The sequence below is a fragment of the Herpailurus yagouaroundi genome, unplaced genomic scaffold (genome assembly GCF_014898765.1).
Source record: "Herpailurus yagouaroundi ecotype Mexico unplaced genomic scaffold, PumYag 203, whole genome shotgun sequence".
NCBI lineage: Eukaryota > Metazoa > Chordata > Mammalia > Carnivora > Felidae > Herpailurus > Herpailurus yagouaroundi.
Genome location: NW_024412434.1, coordinates 20,644,584 through 20,667,243, shown reverse-complemented (window position 1 = coordinate 20,667,243; position 22,660 = coordinate 20,644,584). Strand labels below are relative to the sequence as shown.

Below are 22,660 nucleotides of genomic sequence, written 5' to 3'. Positions count from 1 at the left end.
CCTCCTCTTTTCCTCTCTAACCCTCCCACTCCCCCACTCTCACACACACACTCTATCTCTCTAAAAATAAATAAATAAATTTTTAAAAAGAAATAATAAATGAATTCAGCAAAATTGCAGAACACAAAACACATGGACAAAAATCAATTGTATTTCTGTACACCAACATGAGCAATCTGAAAAGGAAATTAAGAAAACAATTTCATTTACAATAGCATCAAAAAGAATAAAATACTTGGAGATAAACTTAGCTGAAGAGTCAAAAGATTTTTATACTATAAACTACAAAATATTGCTGAAAGTAATTAAAGAAGACACAAATAAATGGAAAGATAAACTGTGTTCATGGATTGGAAGACCCAATATTGTTAAGATGTCAGTGCTACTCACAGCAGTCTAACTAGTCACTGTAATCCCTGTCAAAATCCAAATGATGTTTTTTTGCAGAAGTAGAAAAAAAAAATCCATCCTGAAATTCATATGGAATCCCAAATAGCCAAAACAATCTTGAAAAGGAAGAACAAAGTTGGAGGTCTCACACTTACTGGTTTCAAAACTTACTACAAAGCTATAGTAATCAAAACATTGTGCTACTGGCATAAAAAACAAACACATAAACCAATGAAATGTAACAGAGTCCAGAAATAAACCTTCATATATATGGTGAATTGACTTTTCACAAGGGTGCCAAGATCATTCAATGGAAAAAGGACAAATTTTTCAACAAATGGTGTTGGGAAAATTGGATATCCATATGCAAAAGAATTCATTTGGACCCTTACTCAAAATGGATCAAAGATCTAAATGTAATAGCTAAAACTATAAAACTCTTAGAGGAGTGCATAGAGAAAAAGCTTGATGGTATTAGATTTGGCAGTGATTTACTGAATGTGACACTAAAAGCATAGGCAACAAAACAAAAAATAGACAAATTGGACTTTGTCAAAATTAAAATTTTTGTACATCAAAGGACACTATCCAAAGAATGAAAAGGCAGCCCACAGGATGGGAGAAAAATATTTGCAAATCATATATATCTGACAAGGGATTAATATTAAAAATATTTAAAGAATTCCTATAATTCAACAACAACAAAACAACTCAATTTAAAAAAAAAAAAGGCGGGGCGCCTGGGTGGCACAGTCGGTTAAGCGTCCGACTTCAGCCAGGTCACGATCTCGCGGTCCGTGAGTTCGAGCCCCGCGTCGGGCTCTGGGCTGATGGCTCAGAGCCTGGAGCCTGTTTCCGATTCTGTGTCTCCCTCTCTCTCTGCCCCTCCCCCATTCATGCTCTGTCTCTCTCTGTCCCAAAAATAAATAAATGTTAAAAAAAAAATTAAAAAAAAAAAAGGCAAAGGCCTTGAATAGACATTTCTCCAAAGAAGATCACAAGTGACCAGTAAGCACATGAAAAGAAGCTCAATATCACATTAATCATTAGGGAAATGAAAATCAAAACCACAACAAGATACCACTTCATTCCCATTATCATAGCTATTGTCAAAACAAATGAACAGGGGCGCCTGGGTGGCGCAGTCGGTTAAGCGTCCGACTTCAGCCAGGTCACGATCTCGCGCTCCGTGAGTTCGAGCCCCGCATCGGGCTCTGGGCTGATGGCTCAGAGCCTGGAGCCTGTTTCCAATTCTGTGTCTCCCTCTCTCTCTGCCCCTCCCCCGTTCATGCTCTGTCTCTCTCTGTCCCAAAAATAAAATAAATGTTGAAAAAAAAATTTTTTTTAAAAAACAAATGAACAAAAACTTTAGAAACAAGTGGTGGCATGAATGTGGAGAAACTGGAGCCCTTGTGCATTGCTGGTGCATTTGGTACAACCACTATAGAAAACAATATGTCCGTTCCTTGAAAAATTACGGATAGAATTACCATGTGACACAGCAATTCCACTTCTGGGTACATACTCAAAAGAATTGTAAACAGGGTCTTGAAGAGATATTTGTACATGCACGTCCATAACAGCATTATTCCCAGTTGCCAAAAGGTAGAAATGACCCAAATGTCCATTGACAGATGAATGTGTAAACAAAACGTGATATATACATATGATGGAATATTATTCAGCTTTAACAGGGAAGGATATTCTGACATGTTTCAACATGGATGAACCTTGAGGACATTATGCTAAGTGAAATAAGCTGGATGCAAGAGGACAAATACTGTCTGATTCCACTTACATAGGTACTGAGAATAGTTGAATTTCTAGAGACCAAAAGTATAAGGGTGGTTGCCAGTGGATGAGAAGAAGGGTAAATGGTGAATGGGGAGTTAGTGTTTTATGAATACAGAGTCTGAGTTGGAGAAGATGAAAAGAATTCTGGAGATGGATGGTAGTGATGGTTGCACATCACTGTGGATGTCCTTAATGCGACAGAACTGTATATGTAAAAATAATTAAAAATGTAAATTTTATCTTACGTATATTTTATTATAATAAAAAAAATGTAGCCCCCACTTCCTCTGAATTCGTACTCTCCAACAGATTTCTGGTTATCATTTCTCTTTGTGTATAATTTTCCTGTAGAGAAAATAAATGGATGGCTTAGTAAGCCCTACCCTGACAGTCCTCCAGGCTGACAACTAAACGGTCATTCAGATTTATACATCAGGCTCTTGTAAGGGTGGGTATCAAGGAACTAAGTCTTACAGAAGGATGACTGCAAAACTGTGTTTCTTGATGGCATAACGGAGACTCAGACCCTAAAAAGCAGTGACAGCCTAAGCCTGGGGTCTAGGGATATCTTGGCTACCACTTCTCTGTCTAGCAGCAAAACCAGCCTGTTACTAAAAGCAATGGTGTTTTCAACTCCAAGAGAGGCCCTGTTTCCCTTCCTTTTTATAAAACTAAATTTTTTTCATTTTATTTATTTGAGAGAGAGACAGAGCAAGAGTGCACAAGCAGGGGCAGGGGCAGAGAGACAAGGCGGGGAGAGAGAGAGAGAAAGAGAGAGAGAGAGAGAGAGAGAGAGAGAGAGAATGAATCTTAAGCAGGCTCCACACTCAGCAAGGAGCCAGATGCAGGGCTCAATCCCATGACCCTGGGATCATTACCTGAGCTGAAATCAGGAGTCAGATGCTTAACTGACTGAGCCACCCAGGCACCCCCCCTAAAACTAACTTTTAGTTAAAAATACCCAGGAATGATTTCCCAAACCACAATTATTTTCTCTTCCTGTGTCAGGCAGGCTACCTTGTTGAAGTAAGAACTAGATAAAACTTACCACTGTTGTAGAAAGACTTGCTTAGTGTGGGAACTGTGTCCTTACACTGCCAACATTTTTCAACGTTTTTATTTTTTTTTATTTTTTATTTTTTTTATTTTTGGGACAGAGAGAGACAGAGCATGAACGGGGGAGGGGCAGAGAGAGAGGGAGACACAGAATCGGAAACAGGCTCCAGGCTCCGAGCCATCAGCCCAGAGCCCGACGCGGGGCTCGAACTCACGGACCGCGAGATCGTGACCTGGCTGAAGTCGGACGCTTAACCGACTGCGCCACCCAGGCGCCCCCACACTGCCAACATTTAAGGGAGAGGGAGGGAGGGAGGAGGAAAATAGCACCTTTCAACTAGGAAGCAAAGTTTAGAAGAATAAGGTAGAACCCCTTCTTCTCTGTATATTCCAGCCTCCCTTGTCTTCCCAAGGGTAGGAAAGGAGTCTCTTCCTTGTGCTCTTATGGTGTCTATTGTTGACCCATAAACCTTCTCATATTGCATTGACACCACCTGTTTACTGTATCTCCCACTGGAATGGAGGGAACTTCATAAACTCTGTCTTCAGTCTTTGTTTCCTCAGAGCTCGGGCTGTCCTGGCACACAGTAAGAACATGATAACTCTTGGCCAGAAAAATAAACAGCATACTGCTGTGTTTCATTAACTCTACAATCCCACCAGTTATTAGACACTTCAATTGCAAGACCACCAAGAAAGAAAAAAAATTGCAATCAGAAGAAAACCAGGAGTCATAAAACATTCCAATTTTAGGGTTATTATCACCTTGATTGCAGGCCTGGAACATGGAAGAGATGGCCACAAAAGGATTGAAGACTAATTGATATCACTTCATAAATACAGAGATGTGCACATACATCTACACCACCAAAAACCTGCTTTTTTAATTAGTTCACTTGGCCTCTCTATCTTCAGCTTTTCCTCTCAGACAAGGCATTGTTTCAGATTTTTAAAAATCACTTTCTTGTCTGAATACCAGGTAACTAAAAACAGATAGAGGGACTTGTCCCCGTTTCTTAGCTTTGGTTATGTTCTGAGGCTCAGCTCTAAAAAAGAGTATTATTTGTTGTTTCCACCAAGGCAGCTTAAATGATGAGGATCAGTGTATCCCAGTGGGAAGTACTTTTGCCTCCAGGCAAGACTATAATAAAATAAGCTCATTCGTCATCTGCCGAGGGAAAACATGTCACTACAAAATTACTAGGTAATGAAAAATCTGGGCAGTCTTATGGCACTTTTAATCAGAAGATCTCAAAACAGACCCACACTATCATCAACAAAGTCTTGTCATTAGCAGGATGCAAAGTGGAAAGTGTCCCTTTCCATTGCGTTATACACCATGAATCTAAGTTGTTTTTTTTTTAAAGTTAAGCAAATGAATAAAAAGCAAATAATAATGATGATGATTATATACATAGATACATTTACATATAAATACACGTACACACACATGAAATTTTAATTTAATTGCATGTCTAGTGAGATCATGGACGAATATTTCATTGTAAATCCTCAAGCACCACACCAGTAATAATAAGGATCTGGGCTTCAATCCTGGCTCTTCCTCCCTTCATGACCTTGGGCAAGTGTCCTACCATCTCTAAGTGTCAGTGTCCTTATTTGTAAAATGGGACTCATAAGGATATGCACCTCACTGTAACTGGGGTCCATGGAATATTCCCTGTAAAGCAGAAATACGGTGAGTGCTCTATAAATATTAGCTCCCTGCTACAGAAAGAACTACAATAGAGGCCCATTTACCATGCCTGCAGACCCACTTTCCACCCGACAGCCCGGTCTTAGTTTCATAATGCTTTCATTTCGCCACTGCCAGTTTGGTCTCACTTCCCTCCCCACCCAGTTTGGGACCTGGGCAGCTACTGCATTTACTACGCAGGGTCCATTCTTCTTTGCCCCACCCACCTCACCTTCCTCTCTTCTTTCTATGATATCCCTCAGGCCAGGATTGTTATGATGACCTCAGCTCCAGTCTTCTCGACTTTAATCCATCCTACATAGCTGTACCTGTTCATGAAATCCTAAGCATGACATTTCTCTGTTCAAAATTCTTAAAGCTTCCCCACTGCCTACTAAATTCAGTTCTGACCACAGCATTCAAGAAAGACATCCCACTTTTGCCTTCAGTCTACCTTTCCAAGGTACCTCTCCAGTTTAGCCAATCTGATGTACCTGTCCCTATGCTACATTTCCCCACATCATTTTACTCACACAATTTTCTTCTATTGCAATGTCTTCCCCTTCGTCTCTACCTTTAAAAATCCTAACCCACCTTCTAAAAAACCAGTCTCAAATTCGACCTCCCCTGCAGTGTACCTTTCCAACCTCCTTTCAGCTGTCTCATGTGTGTCTTCTTTGGGACACTTATATTTCATCTTGCACTGAGGTTGTTTCCATCATAAGGCCTGCCTCACCTCTGTAGTCTATCCATGCCTTTGCTCATACTAGTGGGCAATTAATATGGATGTTACTCCGCTGTGTTTAAATGGTTATATTTGAATACACATATTTACTCTGAGTCCCTGTATCACATATGCCACTAAAACAGGAAGATAAAATAAAATCAACCCTTTGTATGTGCTGCTGTATTTAGCAATATAGGGTGGGTCCTAGGTTGCTGGAATCAAATGGTACATCATTGGTTCCTTTAACATGCAACAAATAAAAACTTGGCCATGATGTCCACTCAGCTAACTACAGTACTACTAAAAATATCTTAATCTGCATGTGTATATAAACTGAAAATTGACCAACAAATGTTTTGGTTTTTGTTTATTTTTTTGAGGTTTTGATTTAGTGGTGCTAGGGGAGAAACAAAAACAAAAACAAACCATTACAGTTCTTGCTATAACAGAGGGTTTGGTGAAATCCTCTGTCCAATCTCAGAATAGAAGGATGTAGAAAATAGAGCTGAGCTTCAGTAATTTAAGATAAGCATGTAAAATATCAAATGAAACTATTTTTAAAAATATGTTTTAACCCTATCTTCATTGTTTTGCAGTTTTCAATGCTAATGAGTCTTCTTGGTGAGCAAGTCAGACAAAATATGTTAGACTAGATAGAAAAAAAATGATTTTTGAAAAATCAGAATGTCTTAGTAATGGATCCCCAAATAGTTCCCAGTTTTGTAAGTCTGGTCCTAAGCTTCTTGGCCAGGAATATAACCAAAAAATGCTCAAGAGGTATCTCTAGAAAACGCTATTCAAGAAACCCTGCCTCTTGGGATTACCAAGAACTTTGACATGGCTGTGCAGCTAAATCCAATCAGAATATTCAACAATTAAAAATTCAGTAATGCCTCTAAAAAAAATAGATAAATATATCAAGATTATGCCTTTTAAGAGCAGCAGCACTTTTTTTTTTCAAATAACTTCCTTCTCCTGCCTCTAAGTCTTGGAAAACTGTCAGAGGAACACCCATATTATGAATAGTTTTATAGGTCGCTTCCTTTCTTTACTGCTATGCATAGGGTTCATCATTTCCAAATTTTCCCAGACTGCTTTGATACCATGTGATTCCTTTTAAGTAGGGGCAATTTCTTAATTCTGTGATCAAATCTTCTATATTGTGGGTTTTCACATAAATAAATTCATGTACCAGTTAAAGAAAAGAAAAAGCTTTCCCAGACTACCTTACCCTTAATCTTTTAATGAGACACCGTTGGCTCTGAGGCACCATGGGCAGTTAATTAAAGGCCAATTTTGGCCATTATTAAGGCCCCAGTGCTTATTGTCATTGCTTCCCTCTACATCCTTTAAGAACCTTATGAGAATTTAAAACGCTTCACACACTTCCTCTCACTACTAAGAGTTCCCCTCAACATGTTATTCACTAATAACATTAACCATGTTTGTTTCCTGAAGGAATCCACCAATGATCAGAACTCTCCTCCAACACTATTCCTTCTATAACAGCATTGGGAAAACTCACCGTTGGCATTTCAATAATTGATGGTCTGGGGATAGAAGTCTGGAAAGTAACTGCTTCACAGTCCGATTTACCTTCTAAGGACCCAGACGAATCCTCAGGGGTCTCAGCAGGCTGGTTGGCACTGTGATTACTTGAACTCAGATTTGCACTGCCATTTCTCTCTGAACGGATGCTGGAATCTCGCCTTTTCTCTGGAGTTCCTTCTTCCCCTCTTGAGCGACTTGGGTGCTGGTCTGCTTTGGCCGTGGGCTGAACACAGATGGTGGAATGAGGATCAGCTGTGCTGGGCTGATCAAAGGGCGCATTCTCCCTTGTATTCCCGAAACAAGCAAGCAGAGCTGAGCATGGAAATGGATGCATCCTTCTAGATGGAGATTTCAGTCTCTTGGTGAGCCTTGCTTTCCACGTGGACATGACCTGCAGTGAAACATTGCAAAGTTCAAAGTGGGGGAAACTTTTCCAGGGATTCAGATCACCTCCGGTTTCCTTCTAATAAGTATCTCCTTGTCTGAGAGAAGGACTTACTAGTGGTGACTCCTAAATACAAAATTAAGAGATGGCAATTCCACCCTCCCTAGGAGTCACTTAGCAGCCAACTCCCCTTGGAAGCATCCATCCCATCCCGGGTGATTTCATGCTCTTCCTTCCTTGATGCTGTCAGTGGCTAAAGAAAGCTGCCTGTGAGGCATGTGTTGGCTTGGGTTACAGTCCCAAGGCCGGGCAGACGCTCCAGTGTAAGGTAGTGCCAAGTCAATAGACAGTTGCTTCAGGTTACCTTGGAGGCATAAAGATAACGTAGCCTGATAGCGTCCACCATAATAGCGTTAGCCCGTGTATCAATAACATCATAACAGCAACATAACCTTCTTCGGTTACCCCCTTCAAATATTGATTCCCCCAAACAAAACAAACACCACCCATTTATCCATCACAAACGAAGACCCCCAGAGGGTCCTCGACCCTGGCAGCTGTTTCATTATTAAAATAGGAGGTACATTTGAATCTTTTGTCTGGAGAGATCCATGTTTTTGGGGATTAATGTCACGGGGACTTATCTGGATCTTTCTCCAAACAAGCTTCCTGGCTTCAGGATCCATATTACTCCTTCTGGTAACTATAAATGAGTCTTTGTTAATTTGCTTTTTCACTACCCATCTAGGTCCTTGATTAATTTTCAACAACACCGAAACAAAAAACTAATTAGCCCAAATGAACAATTAACACAAGTATTATGTGTGAATGCGTGTTCCATTCATTTACTGTATATATTACTTAATTTTAGAAAATAACCCCCTTTGGAACATAGATCTTCTATTTTTCAGTGCATCAATATGTGAATGGTGAAAAATAACAAATTGTAACCATATTCTAAGAATACGCTCAAAATTGAGATTTTTCCTTAGCCAAACATCTGCTAGAAATGTTAGAGAAATATAATACTGTAATGGTTTTACCATTAATAGTGACTTTCAGATCAAGATTTCAGGGTATATTACCCATTCTAATTTATTCATTTTCTCTCTCTTTTAATTTAATGTCAAGATGTTCTTTTAAGTCCAGACAGGTGGTGGATATTATAGCACTAATCCTCCATTTTACAGAGACAGAAAACAACTCTTTGAAATCAAGAGACTAATGCTAGGTTATACTGTTGAGAAGGGCTGGTAGAAAGTCCGAGATCACTGCTCCCTATCTGATCTGTGAGTCTCATTCAACCTGACAGTCATCGACATAACAGCTATACTGGGAACATTGCTCTGAATGGGCAGTCATAGCCAACATACACCAAGTCAGATATGCTTGAGGAAGGCAGATACAGCATCAATGCAGACTTTGCTTTAGTCTTTACCAAAATTTAGAAATAAATGAGGCCTCTGGGTGGCTCAGTTGGTTAAGCGTCCAACTTCGGCTCAGGTCATGATCTCGTGGTTTGTGAGTTAGAGCCCCATGTTGGGCTCTGTGCTAACAGCTCAGAGCCTGGAGCCTGCTTCAGATTCTGTGTCTCCTTCTCTCTCTCTGCCCTTCCCCCACTTGTGCTCTGTCTCTCTTTCACAAAAATAAACATCAAAAAAAATTTTTTTAAATAAAAAGCCACCATTTTTGAGAGGTTACCATGCAGCAAGCCTGTGCTAACTTAGGTATACCAGAGTTCCCAGTCTTGAGAGATCATTCTCCTTTTAATATCCAAGTACAAGCAGTGTAAATCCCCCCTCCCCATGATAGCAAGAAGTCCAGGCTTTCAGCAGGCTCCCTCACTAAGTGTTTTGTCTCATTTCTACCATGGTTGCTATCGTCCCCTCAGGCAGGGTGACTCCAAGATGCGTCCCTCACATGGGGCCTTCTTGGTCCCCTCTCTACCAAGTATGTTTACAGTCAAGCGAATATGTAATGATTAACAATGGTTTAATGGTTTATTGAAGGCTTGTGGATGATAGGAGGAATTAAAGAGAAGTAAAAATCATTCCTAAACCTGGTCTCATTCACTCATTCATTTATTCCCTCAACTACATGCCAAGCACTGTCTAGAACTAGAGAGACAACAGTTAACAATGCAGCTTTCAAGTGGCTACAGTTGGTAGACTTCTGGGCAACAAAGTTCTGAGCCTTCCTCAGACCCATTGTATCTCTCTTCTTGGCCCTGAGTTTGCAGCCCAGCCACAAGGACCACCTCGTCTCCCTCAAGGGGCACACCCAGGAACTCTGGCTAAAGTGCCAGCCCCAGCCCACGAAGAACAGTGACTTCTTTTTAGCTAGCATGGTAGCTAAGTCTTACCTAAAATAACAACATTAACAGATAATGGTTATTGAGTGTTTATTAGCAGTCATGAGTCTCAACACATTAACTCATTTAATGCTCACAACTCTAGGAGAAAGATGATATTATTAATTTGCATTTTTACCCATTAGAAAAACAAGACACAGAAACTTAAGTAACTTGCCCAAGGTCACAGCATTGCTAAGGAACAGAGCCAGGATTATGAGCCCAGGCAGCCCGGCCCCAGAGTTCATGCTGTTAATCACTATACAATATCACTTTCCAAAAATACACATCTGCCCCAAAGAGGAACTTTCCAACAGGCTTCAATCCCATACTCACCTCTAGGAATTTATTCTACAGATATACCTATGCTTAGAGATATGTCTGGAAATGTTCATTGCAGCAGTGTTTGGAACCACAAAATTAATTGTTAATCAGTGGAAGACAAGTTAATACATATTTTAAAAATGCAGACAATTGAAAACTATGCAACTATTAAAAAGAAGGATGTAGAGACTTCATTTTTAATATGGTATGCTAATTAAGTACATGGATTTATATTCTTCCCTTCCTAAGAAATCATTAAGATACTAGTAATGGAATTTTTTTAAAGACTTGAATTTACAATACCAAAGAGAATAGGAAGAAAGCTGTTAACATACAGGAAAATGCAACAAATTCCTATAAAACAAAAGTCAGATGAAATATTAATTAATGAAAAGAAAACTCAAAAAACAGAAAGCCAGCATGCTGAGCATAACCACATGGAACCTCTTGTCTTGGGCAACAGGTACAATGGAACTTAAGAGAAGGTCTGGGGCACCTGGGTGGCTCAGTTGGTTAAGCATCCAACTTCAGTTCAGGTCATGATCTCACAGGTTATGAGTTTGAGCCCTGCATCGGGCTGGGCTCTGTGCTGACAGCTCGGAGCCTGGAGCCTGCTTCAGATTCTGTGTCTCCCTCTCTCTCTCTGCCCTTCTCCTGCTTACTCTCTCTCTCTCTCTCTCTCTCTCTCTCTCTCTCTCTCTCTCTGTTTCTCTCTCAAAAATGAATAAACATTAAAAATTCTTTTAAAAAAGAGAAGGTCTGAAAATGTGAGCTTAATTGAAGGTCTGCCTCTGAAAGTCAAATTTTTCTATACCTTCCTATACCTGCAAAGAGGCTACAAAATGAGTAAGAGAATGAATAAATGAGTGAATGAATAAATTAAATCAAATAAATAAATAAGTGTGAATAAATAAAATAAAGTTAAGGTATGGGGGTCAGGGTTTTATTTAAATTTGTCTTCAAAAGAAGGTTTTTTTCTAATCAGTTCTTATCTACGGTTCTTATCCATTTGATGAATTGTCTAGTGAACTAACAAGGCCAGCTAGTGTGGATGCCAATGTCCAAGAATAAAGGCCCTCTGCTGCTTTATTTCGGCCCCAATATAGTAGCTGAGAGTTCTCTGCCTATCCATTTATTAAAAAAAATTTTCTTAACGTTTACTTATTTTTGAGGCAGAGAGAGACAGAGCATGAACGGGGGAGGGTCAGAGAGAGGGAGACACAGAATCTGAAACAGGCTCCAGGCTCTGAGCTGTCAGCACAGAGCCTGATGCGGGGCTCAAACTCACGGACCGCGAGATTGTGACCTGTGTCGAAGTCGGACGCTTAACCGACTGAGCCACTCAGGCACCCCATCTGCCTATCCATTTAAAGTGAACTCATTAGTTACCGAGTCTCGTCAACATTCACAGAGCTCCCGATCCTCAAACTGTTCCCTCATGTGAAAATACAAACAGATCATAAGACATCACAAGACATTTGAGAACTGCCAACATCAAGGGCAACAAGCAAGGCAGAAGAAAAGATCCTAGCAAGGAAGAATGAGGGAATGGCAGCGGGATAGGCAGCAGTATCTGCCATTTAAAGTGTGGTTCGCGTATGCAGTCAACACCTAGCAGCTGAGCTCTGAGTGACGGGAGGAGAGCAAGGAGGGGAGAGTCTTTGCAACTTGATCCCAGGAACATGCCCTTCAGGTGCCGCACAAGTCATGACAGGGGTCCTAGAAAACGTGAAAACGTTAATTTGCGCTGCCATAAAAACTGTATACATAGCTATAATAAAATAAATACTATTCCCATTCTTTTTTTCAACTTTCAAAAATTAATACACAGACCAAGAGTTGCGTACTGGTGATGCTCAAGCAAAATTAGGCCTAAAAATTAGCAAAATTGGCTAATGACATTTAAAAAAATTTATTCCACCACTGTTAGAGCACAGAAACCTCCACTCTCTGTATCTTTCACTGAGTCAGTTCACAAGTTTATGTAAATGGAACACTACAGACATTAGAGCTTGTGGTCTACGGTGGGTATTTGCCCAGCATCCTTTCCCCCTTTCTTTTGGTAACAGCACTCTGATTTCCTTTTGGGGAACTCCTCCTGTCCTTTGGATAGAGCTTTAGGCCTGGCTCTAGCGGTGGGAGGTAGGTGACCAACATCCCCCAAGCCCCTGATCACAGTGATGGGTTCGAGGATATACAGGAGAACATATTGTTCCAATCAGAATAAATCCCCAAATTTGACTTGGAAGAAACTTCCTCTTCTTTCCAGTGGATTAACTCAATTTCAACTTGAGAAAGTAGAAGACTGGAGCAGCTGCCAACATCTTGTCTCTTTGAGGGGAGACAAGCAGGGTAGAATCAGCACAAAGCAGGATTTAAGAGATGGAGAGAAAGAAACTGGGTCCTGAAAATACTTTTGAATGAAGCTTTGCATAGTCTTCATTTCCCCCTGGATTTCCTTTCCTGTTTCATTTGCGTAAGTTGAGTTTTCTGTCACTTGCTGCTAAAGAGTCCTATTCAATAAATGGCCCACAAGTACCAGCAAATCACAGAAGACTTCATTATGATTACAGAATAGGATAAAAACATTATCAACTTGACAATGGCAAAATAAAGGGAGAGCTGGGAGATTTTAGGAAATGAACAAGTTGTAAGGTGGTGATGTAGTTGGAGAAAAAGATAGGTTTGCTAATATTGTTATATTTCAAAGTCAGAAGGACTCCTATGGTTGATGCAAAGAGGAATGGACTTGGGGAGCCTGGGTGGCCTGGTCATTTGGGCTTCTGGCTCTTGTCTTTGGCACAGGTCATGACCTCGAGGTACATAAGATCGAGCCCCACATTGGGCTCTGCACTGAGCGTGGAGCCTACTTGGGATTCTCTCTCTCTCTCCCTCTGCACCTCTTCCACTCATTCTCTCTCTCTCTCTCTTTCAAAATAAATAAATAAACATTAAAAAAAAAAAGAGGAATGGAGTTACATGTCATGTCTAAAGCTGCAGAGGTGACCAGAAGGAGAATTTAAATAGAGATGGAACCATATCAGGAAGATATAGGGCGGAGTAACCAACTAAATCCTCACCTGCCCTATTAGCAAATCAATGGTAATGTCTAGAATTGGTAAATAAAGACAAAACCATATTAGCGGGATAGATGGTCATCTATCAGAGCAGAATGTCAATAGATAATATTTCAGGTCAATAAGTTAAGAAACAGAAGTATAAACCTTTATAATATGGTTCCATGCATCAGAAAACCAAAGACAGAAACAGATAAAAATCGGTTGCCTTTAAGGGAACAGGGATAGAGGTGAGGATGTGAGGCAGATGATTCTCTTCCATTATAAGTCTTTATGTATGGTTTATACTTAAATCATATGTGAGTTTTCCAATACATTTTTTAAAAGAAAGGAATGTGGCTAATTTACATATGACAATATGGAAAATCTCCAAGATTTATTTTGAATGATAAAAGCAAATTGAAAAACAAGTTATATTGTATGTTCCAAATTGTGTTAAATATGTGCACACATCTATAAATATGCCTGTATAAATATATACATATATGTGTTTATACTTATATAGAAAATTTATGGAAGTATGCCCAAGAAGTATCTGTCTCTGGAGAGAGAGCACTAAACATCTGGACTGGGAAGAAGACACTTTTCATGGTATGTCCTGTTGTTTGACTTTTTTGTAACCATATGCAAATATTAATCTTTCCATTTAAAATAAAAAGCTAGCATAGAAACATTCCAAAGTAACATGGTGCCAACATAATTATTTCTAGGGTCACAGATATAAGTCAAAGGTTTGGCCCGAACGATCTGTCCAAAGAGAAGACTAACAAGGCTGATCTAAGACCTAAGAGCGAATGAAGTCATTTGGTGCCATTGTCAGAATGCCTTAAGAATATTAGTCATGGTCCATATAGAACTCAGAGGTGAAACACTAAGAGTAGGAATCATTTATTCAAAAGATATCTGCTGTGAACCCATGACACTGAAGATTCTGAGGTAGGGGCTGCTATGGGGATATGAGCAAACAAGACAGAATTCTTGCTTTCTTAGAGTTCAGAGACCAGTAGGGCATATGAGCAAGTATGCTAAGTACAATAAGGGAAAGCTGCTGGCCTCCAGAAATGAAATAGCTTGCGTGGGGAAGGATGGCTGCTCTTACAGCCCATGTCCTTGTCTGCTGACATTCACTTTCCCCTTGGGGATCCCACTCATCCCTGTCCTGCCACAACAACCTTGGGAGGCACTGCCCTCCCCTTTATACATCAGCCCCAGAGAAGCCACACCTGTCCCCTCTCCTCCACAGTCCAGCCAAGTCGACTGGGTGAAGGGATGCCCAGAGAGCCGGTGAAACAATATTTCTGGCTGTGTCTCTGAGGGTGTCTCTGGAAGAGGTTGGTTAGCATCTGAAGTGGGAACTAAGACCACCCTCCTCAAAATGGGTGGCCAATCCACCAGGGCCAAAATAGCACAAACAGGCAGAGGAAGGGTGAATTTGCTCTCAATGCTTGAGGTGAGACTACCACCTTCACCGGCCCTTAGGTATCCATGCTCCCGGTTCTTGGCTTTGAGATTTAGCTGGGGTTTATACTTTAGCTCCCAGATTCTTGGGCCTTGGGACGAAGACTGAATTACACCACCCGCTTCCCCAGTTCTCCACCTTGCAAACAACAGATCTGTGGGAGCCAATTCCTATAATAAATCTCCTACTATGCCTATCTATCTGATTTTGTCTATCCCATTGGACAGGACGCTTCTCTGATGAGTCCTAATATAGTGGCATTTAAGCAGACTTTATTGATTACAAAAGAGAATTGCTCCTCTTAAAAACCTGGGTTTGTTTTTTGTTTTTTGTTATTGGTTTTGTTTTGTGTTTTGTTTTGTTTTGTTTTGTTTTGTTTTGTTTTGTTTTACTGGCTGCATAGGTAACATCATTGTCAGTGCCCCAAAGCCCTAACTGATCCCTACCGTGTCCCCCAGCGCTTCCTCACTGCCTCTTTACTGTCCAGTCTCCAACTAGTAATGACCATCTCACCTCCCACCCCCCTTGCCCATCTAGACCACATTAGAAACTAGGATCAAGAGACAAGACCGTGAGAGAAAGGAGCTCTCTCTCCTTTGACAACTGCCTTTCTAGGCTCATCCTGTCCCAGTGTGATTGATGCTGGGAACATCCCCTGCCCTGAGGGGAAGACTTCCCTCGCCCCCAGGCCAGAGCCCATATCCCAGCAAGACAATCACAACAAAATTCAGGGATCCAGTATCAACCCCTGAAAGTAGTAGAAGGGGTCAACCTTTTTCTAAGTGTTAAGGAAGGAGGGTGATCTAAGCAAGAGAGGAGTGGAAGATGCAGGAAACCAGTCTAAGACCCACAAACGTAGTCATGGTTCTAGAGCAGGCCAATAACAGTGTCATTGTTTGATTTCACACACCCCCCTCATATTTATTTTAAGATCAAAATGAATTTAAAATGAGGTTACGCTTCCTTGTTGTCATTAAAAATTTCTCAAACATTTCTGAGACTGTTGAAAATGCCCTAATTGTTGCAAAACTAGATTTGACTGTCACAGGATGTGCCTCAAACTAAGACTGGCCCTCCCTCACATTTCCAGAATTGTTTTTACCCCTCTTTTTAATCCTCACACAGAAATCCCAGCTGATTACAAAGTAACCTTCCTTAGAGAGCATAAGCAAAAGCTTTTCTGCGTCCACTCAGAAGCACAGGTGAAATTTGATGGGCTGATGTGTCAGACTGAAAAAAGCAGACATTCTCTGTTCAATGCCCAGCAAATCTCTAAGCATCAGGATTATATTTATATCATGATAGCTTCTTCCAGTACATCTGAGGTAATACTGATCTCTCAGGTTCCTACTTAGCTTCCTTCAATGGGCCCCTAATCTTTGCATGGATTCAGAGATTCCCCAGATGGGCTCATTTCCCAGCCCGGTTCACCATTCTTCCTGGTCCACAGCCTGCAACTCAGGGGTGTTTTCGGCACCCCCAGGGGGCAGCCACAAGAACGGACAGCAGGTACTGAGGGCAGTGCTGGTGAGTGAATCAAGGCAGACAGAAATGTATTCTTCTATAGTCCATCTCACTATACGGTCATTAGGATGTCTTATCCATAGAGAGTGGCTAGATAACTATAAAGTTTTGCTCCACGCAGTTTCAGAGTAAAAAGGCTTCTTTCCTAAACCACATGTGTTATGTTCTTTCTCAGTAGCTGCGCCTAGACAATGGTTCATCCCGTGCTCACATCCCTCCTTACTTAAAACTTACAGCCCCTTGTAATTCCCCTCCCCTGAGGGGGCAGGTGTGGTAACCATACCCGTTTTCCTGCATGGCGCATACCCCAGGCAGGTGGTGACAAAGGAATGAGGAGGGCAGATGCCCTGGTAGTTTGACTACAGACTAAAAATCTTTACACTGTACCACACACACAAAAAAAAGATTGTAAAGCATCATTTATGATCTCATTTATTAAAGAGACACTGAATTTGAAATTAAAGTGGGGCTCCGAGGCGGCTGACTTGGTTAAGTGTCTGACTCTGGATTTTGGCTCAGGTCATGATCTCACAGTTCCTGAGATCGAGGCTGATTCTGGCTCTGCACGGTCAGTGCAGATTCTCTCCCTTCCTCTCTCTCTGTGCCTCCCCTGCTCGCATGTGCTCTTTAAACAAACATTTTTTTAAAAAAGGAAATTAAAAGTGGCTATGTTTCCTGATATGGTTCAAAGCTTTGGTCCAAGTTATAAACAACTAAAGAAGAGTAAAATAACAGTAAAAGAATTTAACAGTAAAACAATGTCTTAGCTCTGACTGCTATAACAAAATACCCTGACTGTGGCTTCAACAGCAGGCATTTATTGTCTCACAGTTCTGGAGGCAGGGAAGTCCAAGATCAAGGTGCCAGTCGATTGGGTTTTTAGCTTGCAGAAGGCTGGCTGCCTTCTCACTATGTCCTCACCTAGGACATAGCAGAGAGAGAGAGAGAGAGAGAGAGAGAAAGCTGGAACAAGCGAGATCTGGCCTCTCTTCCTATTTTTTCAAGGACACTAATCTCATCAAGACCTCACCTAAACCTAAATACTTCCCAAAGGCTTCACCTCCAATACCATCAGATTGCAGTTCAGGGCTTTGGGAGGACACAAACATTCAGTCCATTACAGTAATTTTTTTTTAAGTTTATTTATTTATTTAGTGAGAATGCAAGCAAGCAGGGTAGGGGCAGAGGGAAAGGGAGAGAGAATCCCAAGCAGGATTCACACTGTCAGCGCAGAGGCCCATGTAGGTCTCGAACTCATGAACTGTGAGATGTTGACCTGAGCCGAAATCAAGAGGCGGGCACTCAACTCACTGAGCCACCCAGGCACCCTCCATAACAATAATTTAAAGGGTCTAAAGCCATAAGGACAAAAAGGACAGAAAAGGAGAACAGAAAATTAGAGATATTAGAGGAAACTGGAAGGGGAGTGATAATTGTCTGAGCTGACACAGAAACCCACACGTTAAGGGATACAGGATGGTCAACCAGCTAATCTCCATTAAGCCGTTATCCACCTCTCCTCTACCACACTTCCCAACCCTCTCAAAGGCTTAGAAACCGGGGGCACAAAACAATCTGGAGGTTAGGAGTGGGGGATTATTTGGAAATTTGTTAAAGAGCACTTAGACACCATGTCCTTTCTCTAGTCCAGGCAGCCACGTTGTTGCTCTCCCCCCACCTCCCTGTGACCACCCCCAGGGAAGACTAACTTACTTTCTGGAGGAATTGAATCAGAATGTTTGTGGAGTTGAGTCTAGGGAAAGAGGAAGGTGTGGAAATGAAGAGGGAAGACAGAAAAAAATGAGATCAACCCATAAAGTTCAGTATCTGGTGAATAGAAATTCCAGAAAGAGAGAACACTGAAAATAATGGATAAGAAATTACCAGAAAGAAGGGAAGAATAAAAGGAGGGAAGAAAAAAGAAAAAATGAATTACTATCAGCCTGTCATTGTCTTTCTCCAACTCATTGATTTTCTCTAGCATTAGCTATCTAATTCAGTATTCCTTATCATTAATAATGCCCACTTTTCAAATTGCCTAAAACAGGCGCCTGAGTGGCGCAGTCGGTTAAGCGTCCGACTTCAGCCAGGTCACGATCTCGCGGTCCGTGAGTTCGAGCCCCGCGTCAGGCTCTGGGCTGATGGCTCAGAGCCTGGAGCCTGTTTCCGATTCTGTGTCTCCCTCTCTCTCTGCCCCTCCCCCGTTCATGCTCTGTCTCTCTCTGTCCCAAAAATAAAATAAAAAACGTTGAAAAAAAAATTAAAAAAAAAAAACAAATTGCCTAAAACATTGCACTCATACCTCCCTCCAGTGCCGTCCCATCACTAGCTCTGATCCCTATTCCAGGCTAGTAAAAAGTTTAGCAATGGTAATACTGCTGCACACCAGGGGTTATCACCACTCCACCATCACCAATTATGCAGCTATTGCCCGATGGCTGGTAGGTGACCCGCCATCAAAATTCAATTCCAGAGTCTGTTTCCTGAACTACTGGGTTCCTTGGCAAGCCGACTCTGAGCTGGAGTTTGATGTGTGGAAAGCTTATCAAGGAATGCTCTTGGGATTGATTCCTCCTGGGAATAGGTGATCCCCCTGTGTGACCAGCTACTGAATCCAGGCTGCTCCCAGAAAGGGGGCAGGGCTTTGGACAGGGCAGCTCTTTGGCAGAGGGCACTTCCGGGAAAGGGACTCATCTGAGAACTGTAAGCCACCAGCACTCCTGACGTGGGGGGGATGAGTGCCTCGGTCCTGAAGGTGGTAGCACATAACATTATTCATACGCACTCCCAACAGCTCTTGGAACAGTTAGAGAACAATTTGAGGGAGGGGAGAAGGTTGGGGTTGCTATATAATGGGTGGTAGGGGTACAGAGAAATATTATTATGTGGATACTATTGTTACCCTATTCTTAGAGCCCAAGAAATAAAGATTACATGTGGCTTGTTATTCACCCCTATGTCGCACAAAAACTCCGAGACTGATAGTTGAGAGAAAATAGAAAGCGTAAAATCTTCTATCTCTCAGGCTCAACGTTTACATTTGGCTCCATAAGAAACAAGCACTTGATTGTACAGAAAGACACATCTCACATTAAATTACACTGGTTCTGTTTCTGGTGCACTCTGGTCTCACCGATATTATACTTAGTAATAACGCTCTATAAATGTAATGAAGGATGACCTTAGCTTGAGCTGCAGCTTAGACTAACATCTTTCAGATCTCTGGTCATCAACACGTGAAACTTTCTGCCTCCTACCCTATAAACTTGGACACAGTTGTGAATTCAAAATGTCCTATAAACCCCTCCCTGGGACCAGATGCCTGATGAATTGAAAACCAATGGGAACAAGCATTTAGACTCATGCTGGAATGTAGAGCAAGAATCAGGGCTTGGAAGTTCCCTACCGGTAAATACCATAAAATGTTGACAATTTCATTTGTGTGTGTGTCAGGGTTGGGAGGGGTGTTGCTATAAAATTGAAATAACATTTTTACTCTTCTTATTGTTGCCGACTTATTTCTTAAGAGAGTGGAAACTGAAATTTTAACTTTCAGAAAGTTCAGTGGTGTATAGAGTACTTAAGTAATGACAACCTTAGCTTGAAATTTACTTCTAAATTACATGCCTGCCTCCAACATGGCTTCATAGGAAATAAGCAAGTCATATTCACATGAGAGATATAAGGAAGACACTCCCAAGTGTATAGAAAGGCCTCAGAGAGGCAAACGAGTGACACGTTAGGACTGAGGGAAAGTTAAAGCTCAGGCAAGGCCTGTAAAATGAAGGGGAGCAATGAATTAATTGGATGAGGCTACACTACTTTGCAGAAATGTATAAACTTTAAAAAATCAAGAGTTTAATCCAATAAAGGTTGCTTTCTCTTTCTTGCCACAGTCCAATGCAACTCTTCTGGACAGCTCTTCTCCAAGTGAGGACTCAATGACACCGGTTTGTCTCCATCTTGTAATTGCACCATCTGGAATATTCCAAGATGGTGGCCAATGGTTTTCCATTTGTCAAAACTCATAGAACTATATTTGAAAAGAAGAAATTTTATTGCATGTAAATTATACCTTAATAAACCTGCATTAAAATAATAAGATATTGGTATCTCAGGGAATCTTCAAGAAAGCCAGAAAATCATATTTTAAGCCTATGCAGGTAGAAATAATGCTAAAATGGGACCCCTGAGTGGCTCAGTCTGTTGAGCATCTGACTTAGGCTCAGGTTATGATCTCACAGTTTGTGGGTTCAAGCCATGCGTGGGGCTCTGTGCCGACAGCTCCTTCTCTCTCAAAAATAAATAAACATTAAAAAAAAAAAAAAAGAATGCTAACATGGCATCCACATCCCATGGACATACTACCACACCCAGCCTGAGTAAAGGCACTCTAGCCCGCACCATTAACAGTGGCCTCCACCGCCCCTGTGGCTCTCTGGCTATTATACCTGTAATCTTGTATTTTATTTATTCATATCCTCTTTCATTCTTAATTAGTTTTGCCAGAGTTCCTTCCATCTTATTAATCTATTCAAATAATTCATTTTTTGTTTCATTTATGTTCTCTTTTATTGTTGATTTTGCCCTTACCTCTATGAGATAAGGGCTTTGCTTTTTCCCAACCCTTCTTTAGCCCCTTTTTTTCAACCTTTTTAAAATTTTCTTTTTTTTTAATTTTTTTTAAACATTTATTCATTTTTGAGAGACAGAGAGACAGAGCACAAGCGGGACAGGGACAGAGAGAGAGGGAGACACAGAATCGGAAGCAGGCTCCAGGCTCTGAGCTGTCAGCACAGAGCCCGATGCGGGGCTGGAACCCATGAACTGCAAGATTGTGAACCGAGCCGAAGTCGGGCGTTCAACCAACTGAGCCACCCAGGCGCCCCTAAAATTTTCTTATAAGAACATTTAAAGGCACAATTTCTCTTTCTGTGTGCTATACAATTTCGCAGCCACTCTCCACATGTAGCTATTTAACTTTAAGTTCATTAAAATTAAAACTAGTTTAAAATTTCAATTTCTTTGTCACACTAACCACATTTCAAATACTGGAGAGTGACATGGAGTTAGTAGCTGCCATATTGAACAGAGCACATATGGAACATTTCCATCATCACAGAATCGAACAGCACTACTCTATTGTTTTAGATGCAGCCAAAAATTTTTTGACGTACAGTTTTTTCAGTATTTAATAATTTCCTAGACATGGGGTGTTTGTTTTAAATATCTGTTTATTACTAATTTCTAATGGGTTTTTTTCGTAATAATCAGAGCACAAGATTTATATGATATTGGTTCTTTGGAATCTATTGAAGTTTCATTTTAGGTCTAGTATGTGTTTGCTTTGTATCTACTCTGTGTACTTGGGAAAGGAGTGTATTCTCTGCTTGGTGTCAAGTTTCCTGGTTTTTTCTTTTTTAATGTTTATTTTCATTTTTGAGAGAGAGAGAGCTCATGAACAGGCGAGATACGGGGGGGGGGGGGGGGGGGCAGAGGATCCAAAGCAGGCTCACAGTGACAGCAGAGTCCGATGTGGGGCTCAAACTCCCCAACTGTGAGATTACAACCTGAGCTGAAGTCAGACGCTCAACCCACTGAACCACCCGGGCGCCCCTGCTTGGTGTCGAGCTTTAATTCTGGGTCTATGTTAGGCTGAATAATGGCCACAAAGATATCCATGTCCTCTCCCCAGAGCCTGTGACTATTACCTTATATGGCAAAAAGGGACTTGGCTGATGTGATTAAGGACCTTGACATGGGGAAGTTATCCCGGACTGTTTGGGTGGGCCCTACATGCAATCACAAGTGTCCTTCTGAGAGAGAGTCCCAGGGAGATATGAGTACAGAAGAGGGGGATGGCATGTGACAATGGAAGCAGAGGCTGGAGGATACACGGGGCAAATACTCCCCCTCAAGAATCTAAAGGGAAGAAGATTGAAGACATCTTGGCTTCAACTTCCTAAAACTCATTTTAGACTTGCGGCCTCTAGAACTACAAGAGAGTAAGTCTGTGTTGTTGCTTTTGTTTTCAATTTGTTTATTTTTGAGAGAGAGAGCAGGGGCAGGGAGTGGGGGTGGGGGGCAGTGAGAGAGGGAGACAGAGAATCCCAAACAGGCTCTGGGCTGACATCAGCAAACCCGACGTGGGGCTCAAACTCATGAACTGTGAGATCAGGACCTAAGCCAAAGTCAGATGCTCAACTAACTGAGGGACCCAGGTGCCCCAAAGTCTGTGTTATTTTATACTAGGTCTGTAGTAATTGTAATACCACCTAATAGTTCAAGTTTCTTAATTTCATTATTCTGATCTGTATCTTTCCTTGC

General features: G+C 41.3%; 1 protein-coding gene and 1 long non-coding RNA gene across 2 annotated transcripts in view; one reads left to right on the top strand and one right to left on the bottom strand.

Annotated features, from left to right (window-relative positions):
* Positions 1-7,602, bottom strand: part of FAM107B (family with sequence similarity 107 member B) — a 234,660-nt gene extending 227,058 nt beyond the window's left edge. Inside the window, exon 1 of the mRNA XM_040451369.1 lies at positions 7,189-7,602. Within this exon, the coding sequence (XP_040307303.1) occupies positions 7,189-7,602 (414 nt within the window). The remainder of the gene's footprint in view (positions 1-7,188) is intronic.
* Positions 7,603-13,855: 6,253 nt separating this feature from the next.
* Positions 13,856-20,432, top strand: LOC121014609 (uncharacterized). The gene is made up of 2 exons (XR_005783305.1): positions 13,856-13,941; positions 20,230-20,432. It is a non-coding gene; the product is annotated as an uncharacterized LOC121014609 (long non-coding RNA).
* The last annotated feature ends 2,228 nt before the right edge of the window (positions 20,433-22,660 follow it).